We start from the raw sequence: 9,714 nt of genomic DNA on the forward strand, positions 1-9,714 counted from the left end.
AGCCGACGTTTCATATGACCACCATCGAAGGTGGATTGTCTAATCATATATGCACTAGAGCTATTCCAACAATTTCACATATACACTCATTTCACATTTTATCTCAAAGAGTGATACCGCTCATCCACCTGAGTATCGTCATCTTTGCAACACTTAATTTTATACTTATCTTTTAATGACCAACATTCTATGCCATACAGCAGGTCTCACCATCATCTAATAAAATTTTCTCTTAAATTTGAGAGGCATTTTTCTATCACACAACAAACCTTAAAGCATTCCTCCACTTCAACCATTCAATTTAAATTCTATTAATAATATTTCCATCTATTTCACCATCACTTTGAACAATATACCTCATATATCTAAAACATGTACTCTTATTAATGACTTGATCGTAGATCGTCCAAAATCACACTTGAATTCCACCAGTTCAATTACAAATAAAGTTACAAATCATCTAATCAATTTTAGATCTACTCAAACCAAAACCTTTACATGCTAAGATTAACCTCCATAATTCATGTTTACCTTCAACTCCCTCTCTAATCTTATCAATAAAAATATATCATCAACAAGAAGCATACACTATGGTACATATCTTGCAAATATCTAGTAAGAACATCCATGACTAGAGCAAAAAGATAGCTGCTTAAAACTGAACCTTGATTTAATCCAACTGAAATTCAAGCATACACAAGTAACAACCACTGCCTTATTTTCTAAAGTTTATTTTGTAGTAAATTCAACATAAAACTTAGAAGTAAACTGTTAAATTCAAAACAAATTTCAATTAGAACGTTCTGAACCAAAATATTCCTTCACCTGCATATAGAAATTGCTAATTTAATTCATCTTTCCATAGTTATTGCAACTAAAAAGACAGAAGGAAATCGTTTTGCTGGGTTTAAGCTCCATCATAGATCAGATATTTATTATGTAAACTACAAAACCAACTCACTAGAAACTTGACAACAGTATTTTGCCCTCAATTTCATAAAAATAATAAATCATGCGAAATTGAACATCTGAATCCCCAATCAGGTATTTTCCCATTCCCATCAACCCGAAGGAAAAAAGAAAACTGAAAAACAAAATCCAATACTTCCTTTTTTTACTAAACGGTAGGGAGAAAGGACAATGGACAGAAGTAACAGATGAGGAAGAACGTGACTTTTTTTTATGAAGCCGACTATTTTGACGTGTGCTTAATGGCATTAAGCTCCAGTTGATTCATTAGAGTTAACCTTTGCAGTCAAAAGACATAAGTTATTCAAGCTCAACCCGACCCGACCCGACCCAAACTGACCCGAGGATAAGCTCAGCACCTAGTGGGCTCACATCTTTCCTTGAATCAAGGTATCTTGAAGACATTCTTTAACTTGACTACTAGCCTCCATTCTTCATTGGACAAATCATCCTGGAAGAAATCAAACAGAGAAATTATTCAATCATATCCTCATGCTTTGTATAAAACTATAATATACAATTCTAACATCACAAGAGTAAGCTATAGAGTAGAATATGTATAATAACATAGCATAAAGTATAATATATGATATAATATAATATATCTTCAATTACAATATTCTACATAATATTATTATATATGAAAAAAAAACTCAGATATTTAGATCAAAATTTTTATTATGATAGATTTCAAAATCATTGAATTCACTTTGAGATTAATATAATATAAATTTTAATTGATTCATATTATGATGCACTAATCTCAAATTAAATCTAAAAATTTTGAGATTCATTATAACCAAAATTTGATGAGAACATTATACCAACAATAACAAGCTTTTATCCTATCATGTAAGGTTGGCTGCATGAATCCTTTTTTCTCCTTGGTGATCTATTGAGAGTTAAATTCTCATTTAAATTTAATAAAAATGTCATTTTTAATATTTTCTAACCAAGACTTTTTAGATATACCTCTACATTTCGTAATATAAACTGTATCTAATACATCTACTCTCCAAATAGGGTCATCAAAAGACCAATGTTTTATGTGAACAAACCCTCTAAGGCGACCCTATCTAATATTACCTGTCACTACAACTACTCCAACCTTCTCACATATATACTCATTTCACATTCTATCTATAAGGACATTGTTAACCCAAAAAATTTTCCATTATATAATATTATATAATTCTGCAGAGGGCCAAGGTAGAATTTTACAGTCCCATATATTTCTTTTCTACCTACTTTCAATTATACAAGGAATTACTAAAATGTTACCATTTATCCCCCATCTACTGATGCCATCAATTTCCACAAAAAAGCTGTAACAAAAAATATCTACTGCAAAAGAAAGTAACAAGTTCAAATTTTAAATAATGATTACCCTGTAATTTGCCTTTAGAACATCTATTGATCTTCTAGAGATGTGACTAACAAGCTCATCTTCTATTTCAAAGTGCCTTCCATACATCTTCTGCTGTTCTTCAGCGCTGTTGCTTACTATCTGTGAAGGTAAAAATATAAGAGTTGCTGCCAGGACAATAAATAGAGAGCCACAGATCAAGTAATGTGTAATTTATTGTGCCTACCTTTATGGCTACTTTCTGATCTTTTGTAGCTACATCAACCTGTTTGTGGTTAATCTCAATAGATGCAATTCTTCCTATATCAATGAAGTCTCTCGAAGGAATGCAAATAGGGGTTCCAATCTGGATTCATGATTAAGTTCAAATATGCAGTTAATAAAGTATTTATCAACATTTTATGGATACCAATTTAAGACCATAATAATTTTCTCAATCATGCAGCAGTTAGCATAACACTTCCAAAAATAAAAAATCTATTGAAAAGTTCCAAATTATGCAACAAAAAAGCATATAACTAAAACAAAAACAAATTTTGTAACACTTCCAACAAATTAAATTTGAAGCAATTTCATATATAATATATAAATCTTGATTATTTGCAAAACTAACATTCTACTATCTCCATTTTTCAACTAATCACTCAAATACAAAAATTCGCAACAAAACTCAAATCAGCATTTCTCACATTTGTCAAATTACAAATGGTTCGATCTTGGCATATGCAAATACATTGGTCAGTGGCTCAAAAAAAAAAAAAAGCTTCAGGTACTTGTTTTAATAAAGAAGATTTTGATGTTATAAGCATAAATAACCCATCAAATTTGAATAGCGATCAAGAGAGATTAGGAATAGTACCTTGGCAATACCTTCAAGAACATTTACCCCCAAAACAATAGGATCCTTTTTGTTGAAAACGCAGTTTGGCATTATCTTAAGAACACATGGGAAGACTGCCTCCTCAGCACTTTGCTTCTTCTTCTCTTCCCTTAAGTTGTCTATGTAAGCCTTAAACTGATCAAATAGGTGATAGATTATATCTGCCACAAAAATCCTTACACCTGACTCTTCTGCAAGCTCACGAGCCTCCGGCATTACTTTCACATCAAAAGCTAAGATAGTTGCATATTCCTTTTTCCTTTCAAGCATAACACTAGCCTTCATAACATCTTTCTTGTGTACTGGACCTATACTGAAGTCACTGAAGGGAATATTAACAGCTGGGCTCTTTAGGAACTCTGTTAGTGCTTCTAGAGAACCTAAGGTTGAGGCTTGCACATAAACACCCTCCCCACTCTTGTCAATCCGGCTCATGACTTTGTTCATATCATGCATTACAGCTTCCTTTATGGCTTCAATATCGTCACCAGGCTTTACAGCATATAAAGCAGTGCCTGCAATAGCATGTTCAAGGCCCTGAAAGTAAAAACATATATAGAATATAACTCTCAATAAACTTACAATGTTAACATTACGCAAAACTTGAATCATGGTTGAAAGATTAACGGTACCTGCGCAGAAATTTTCACACCTTGTGCCGCTTTAAGCTGTTTATGATGAATGTATGAGCCCTGGTATCAGAAAACAGGTACCATTAATGAAAAACTGTGGAGAAATAGCATGAACCATCAAGCATGTTATCAAACATTGAGAGCAATTCAAAATCTTATGTTTAAATGTTTAATAAACCAAGTATTAACACAAATTGCGTTAACCTTAACATATGCATTTCTATAAATTATCACCAATGACCTATGCAACACTGCGCACAAAATTTTGGAACGATGAGTTCTCATCTTATATGAGATTATAACGCATAATTGATTCCACTTGACAAAAACTGAATAATGATGGTATAAGTTTCCAATTTCGCATCCAAGACATAATAACAAAGTAAGCAAATATAGGAGATCCCAGAGTTCAGGATTTCCAATACAATGAAAAAAAAAAAGTTACATGGCACAATAAACTGAAATTCTTAAAAGACAAACAGTAATCCAAAACAAATAACACCTACATTAGTGAAAATTGAAGAAAAGATGAAAATCAATTCAGAGAAAAAAAAATAATGGCATTCCATTAAAAATTAACGATTAAAATAAGAAAAAGAAAAGGTGTGCAAATGACTGAAATCTGTGCAGTCAATGGAAACCAAGATTATGGCAAATTTAAATAGATCTTATGTCCAAAACAAAAACCAAAAACTTAGTAGGAAGAAGAGACAGGAGATTAAAAAAGACAACACAGAATTCACCCAAAAAAACAAGCACACCACTTAATAGAGGAAATAGCTTATCCCAAAATTCTTCAAGTCTTTAGTAGATTAAGGAACTGAATCCCAAAAGCAAAAGAGACTGCACATCCAATTGAAAAACTTCTTGAACACCTGATGAGTTACGTAAATACTGCACACTTATTTAGAATTACAAAAAAAATTGAAAATCCCTTCCACCAACAGCAGAAAGTTAACAAAGTAACATATCTATTTCCTTTAAACTGTAATCTCAAATAGAGTCGCAATACCAAGATAGCCTCAGATAGATTTGCAAAACATACAACAAATCAGAAATATATGAAGAATTCCAGGCTAGCAAAACAAGAAAAAGTTCAAGAACTTAACACCATAATGAACCTGATGGAGGGATAGCTGAAGGCTAATATAACTAACACCAAAAGAAGATTACTACGTAAAAATCACCAATAGACTTTTACAATATGCTAACATTGTAAGTAAAATCAATCTCATAATGCTAAAAAATGAAAAAAAAAATACAAAACCAAATAAATGATCATTTTTTTCCAATCAAATCAATTATGCACGTCTTCAAAATAATCGGCTTCAAAAAACTGTTACGTGGCATTCATCAGGCATATTTGAGCATAATTGTAGCCCATCTAACAGAGATATTGATGAGTTGTTGCATGCATGTCAACCTCGCAAGCACACAAAATACCTTTGATATCCATCATCAATGTTAGACATAGTTTCATCATACATAAGTTATGAAAAAAGCTTAATAGTCATAAGAAAAAATTGTACAAATAATGCTTTATATGTTAAACCCAAAAGAGGTGAAAAAAGGAAAAGAATTGAAAGCAGTGGTTGATGGTTCATCATATAAATCAAATCAGATAAATAAAAATATCGTATACAAAATCTTTTTTAGAATTTTCAAAAAAAAAAAAATCACCCCAGTTAGTTGTATGATTTTGTGTTCTTGTATCTAACAATTAATTTCTCAAGAATCCCTCCTATTAATCTTTCAGATTAAAATGGATCATTATCTTATCGCTATGCTTAAACTCCACATATCTCATATTTACATATATAATGAATTTTAAATATCATAGTTAATAGAAAATGAGGATGTATCTTGTTGTATGCTTTTTGCTAATGATATTCTTCTTGTTGATAAGACTAGAGAGAGTTGAAGGCAAACTCGAATTATGGAGGTCAACTTTAGAGTCTAAAGGTTTTCATTTGAGTAAATTTAAAACTGAATAAATGGAGTGTAATTTTAGTAGTAATAGATCTAGTGGGGGTTTGTGACTTTGAGCGATCAAGTGATTAACAAGTATACTCGTTTTAGATATCTTAGGTCTATTATTCAGAGTGATGGTGAAATAGATGGGGACATTATTAGCAGAGTTCAAGTTGGATGGTTGATTGGATGGTTGAAGTGGAGGAATGCTTCGGGGGTTTTATTGTGTGATAGAAAAGTACCACTCAATCTTAAGGGACAATTTTATAAGATGGTGGTGAGACCTGCAATGCTTTATGGTGTAAAATTTTGGCTATTAAAAAAGAAGCATAATATTAAGTTAAGTGTAGCTGAGATGAGGATACTCAGGTGGATGAGTGGACTTACTCTTAGAGATAGGATATGAAACGAGCATATTTGGGAAAAGGTTAGAGTAGTTCCAGTGATAGACAAAATTTGTGAGAGACATCTTTAGATGGTTTGGTCATGTAAAATGTCGGCCTTTCGATGACCCGATTAGAAGAGTAGATGTATTAGATTCGTTTATGTTAAGAAAAGTAGAGGTAGACCTAAAAAGATTTTATTAGAAAATATAAAAATGATTTTTCTTTATTAGATTTAAATGAGAATTTGACTCTTAAACGGAATGGAGAAAAAAGATTCATGTAGCCGACCCCACGTAGTGGGATAAAGGCTTGATAATGTTTTTGTTGTTGTAAGGACTATTTTTTCTGCTTTTTCAAGCGGTGGAGTCTTAGACTCCACTAAAATCTACCAATACCACTCAGGAGGTTCTCCAATGGCTATAAAAGGAGTGGTAGCGGCAGGGAGGCTCATGCCCAGGTGGATGGAAAAAGGATGATCAACAACCGAGACCATTTTCCTTGGGTTCTTACAGCCCACACTTGAGGACAGGATGCCTTCTGGCTCAACCCAAGCAAGAGTATGAAGAGCGGTACAACAAGAGTTTTCATCCTCCGACTTCCTCCTGCAAATTGTAATCCACAGCAGCAGCCTTCTTCTTGCATGTTTGTTAAAGCTATGGGCAGGTCTATGAAATTTTGAACTAACAGCAAAAGATGGAATTCCAACAAGATCATACTTCCAGGGCTCTTGACTCCCACATTCAGGTGCAAGAATTATTGGGAGCCTTAGGCTAGGCACAGGCGGTGGTGCATAGAGTCCTGATAGAGCTTCCTGGGCTAACTCAGAGGGCAGACAACAGTTGTCTAGGTGGCAAACTTTCCAGCCATCAAGGAATCAAAGTTGGAGGGATCAACCAGCCATTTCAAGGTACCTGCAGCCTTCCATTCAGCAGGAGCCAACACAATCCAAGGTTCTTGAAACTTTTATTATCATTGCAAGTGTTCTTTAATTATTTTGCCAATTCTCACTCAAATAGACATTTCATGGCAATTGATGTAGCCATATTTTAAGAGTATAATTATATGAGGAGAGTAGCATTATTCTTACTAAAAGCAAATAAAGGAATAGAAACCAATACTAAAAGCAAAGACATCAATGTATGCCATTGAGCAACATCTAGGCATATCAGAGAATGCAGACAACCATATACATGTAAGCGAAACCAACAGAAAATAATAGTCCATAAAAATTTTCTCTCTTTTAAATGTTTATTTTTATAACTATTAATAAGGCATTCTTTATGGCAATTACAACCTTATCCCACTTATTTGCGGTTGACATTATAAATCTTTCTTTTCATTCATTCCTACTTAGTGTTGTCTGAGAAATCAAAGATATTCTTTGCCAATCAATCCGAGCAATTTCTATCCACTTAACATTGGGTCTTCATATTTTCCTTACCAATTCTATATTATTATTTAATATGCTCGTCTAACAAGTGCATTTTCTACCCTCCAATGTACATTTCCAAACCAATCTATTTTCAATCAGTTTATTGATATGTCTGTTCCTGGGGAACCGACTCAACCTCAGCCGGCCCAGGTGGGGCCGACACTTGTATACAGGAGGCGGGTCAAACCGCCTCCTGACCCGCCTCCTTCCTACATCAGGGCCCCCATTGGTATACAGGAGCCGGTTCACACCGCCACCGGACCCGCCTCCTTCCTACATCACCTAAGGGATGGGCCCACGCCCAATTTATTTGGATTTAATTAATTAAAAAAGATTTGATATCTTTTGTATTAAATAATAATATCTTATATTAGGAAAGTTGATTTAATTAATTAAATACTATCTTATATTAGGAAGTTTTTTAGGAGGTGGAGAGGGCTATTTAAAGGGCATGAAGGGGTTAGAGCTAGGCATGCTTTGGTTATTGTCTTCTTGTAGTCTCTTTGACGTTTTGGGCTATAGACTTGTCTAGAGATTTGGGAGAGACGATCCTCCTCTCGAATAGAGGATCAATTGTATTTTTCTTCTAGCTTATTTTGCTTTGAGTATTTAATCAAGTTCTATTATTTTTTTGGTTGTTTCATCTCCGATCTTGGGTATTCTCGCTGTTTTTACCAATTTCGCACTAGGGTTGCTTGCGAACTCATGTAGATCCTATAGGATTACTTGCGAACTCAAGTACTTCCTATCATTTATCTTATAGATATCACTTCAACATTTGTTCTAATATAATCATTCATTCACACATTGATATCAGAATTCTCATTTATGACACAATCCACTTAGATAATAATGATTTATTTACAATCAAGCTCATAGGAAACACTTGAAAATTTCAAGTAAATCCTATCAATTCCGGACAAAATAGCGAGAAAACACTTCCAAACTCCAATGAAAAATCAGAAAAACATTAGTTTTTATTGCAATAATCAAAGATGCAGAAGAAAAATATCAAGATACAGTCGATCCTCAATTTGAGAGGAGGATCTATCACTCCCAAATCTCTAAATGCCGCCAGAGCCAAAAAAATAAAAACTAAGAGAGATCAAATTCAGTCAAATTCAAGATGCCCTAACCCTAGGAAAACAAACTATTTAATGTATAGAAAAACCTTCTTAAATTGCTCGGTGGCTCCTGCGGTTTGATCGGTGTATAGGAGAGGCAGAAGAGTCCGCCTCTGTTCCGCCTGAGCCGGTCCCAAGTGGACCGGTTGGACCGTTCTGACAATACTCCCCTCCCAAAGACCCACCCTGTCCGCAAGGTGGAAAGACGACACCCTCCTCTATTCCCTCTTCATCACAAACGGTAAGAACCTGAAGAGTCCGGCCATTACACCTGCGCCCCGGCGTTACCTCTCGTCACATCTGAAATAGAGCCGCTTCGCCCTTTTCTTTTGTAATTTCGTTTATGTGAGCTTCTTGAAGTTGTTCCCATGTCTTACTCCTACAGTCTTCTCCTTCGAAGTCTCCTGAAAAAGTACCCGGTGCCGGCTCCTTGGGTGCCAAAAAGGTAGTTGTCCTCCTATTTGAACCTCTTGAGCTATTATCTCCAATCTCTCTTTAGATGCCTCTGATCCACCACCAATTGAGCTAGCTCCATAGTCTCTCCCAAGTCACGAGGCATCATTACTCTAACCGCTATCCAGAGCTTTGGTGTTAGTCCCTTCATGAAATTTTCCTCTAGCACTGTCTCAGGAAACCGGTCCAATCAGTTAGCAAGATACTCAAATCTCTCACGGTACTCCATCACTAAACCATCCTGTGTCAAGGCGAAAAACTGCTCGTAGAAGTCTCTTCTCATGCCAGTTCAGAAACGTTCTACCAAACAATCCTTGAACTCTCTCCAACTCCGTATGGGTTGTTGCATGTCCCTCCACTGGTACCAAGACAAAACCTTCCCTTCCGAACATAGGCCCGCTACGGTCAGTCTCTCCTCCTCCGTCAACCCATTGACGGCGAAATATCTTCTACCTTGTAGATCCACTCGTTCGCATCATCCTCCCCCCCCCCCCCCCCACA

General features: G+C 35.0%; 1 protein-coding gene across 1 annotated transcript in view; it reads right to left on the bottom strand.

Moving 5' to 3' along the window:
- Positions 1–838: 838 nt before the first annotated feature.
- Positions 839–9,714, bottom strand: part of LOC110113137 (eukaryotic translation initiation factor 5B) — a 27,576-nt gene continuing 18,700 nt past the window's right edge. The window contains exons 7-11 of the mRNA XM_020845576.2: positions 3,848–3,907; positions 3,195–3,752; positions 2,562–2,681; positions 2,357–2,476; positions 839–1,420 (exon numbers count right to left, since the gene is read on the bottom strand). Of these exons, the coding sequence (XP_020701235.1) occupies positions 1,355–1,420; positions 2,357–2,476; positions 2,562–2,681; positions 3,195–3,752; positions 3,848–3,907 (924 nt within the window). The 3' untranslated portion in view covers positions 839–1,354. The remainder of the gene's footprint in view (positions 1,421–2,356; positions 2,477–2,561; positions 2,682–3,194; positions 3,753–3,847; positions 3,908–9,714) is intronic.

Source organism: Dendrobium catenatum, unplaced genomic scaffold (genome assembly GCF_001605985.2).
Source record: "Dendrobium catenatum unplaced genomic scaffold, ASM160598v2 fragScaff_scaffold_55, whole genome shotgun sequence".
NCBI lineage: Eukaryota > Viridiplantae > Streptophyta > Magnoliopsida > Asparagales > Orchidaceae > Dendrobium > Dendrobium catenatum.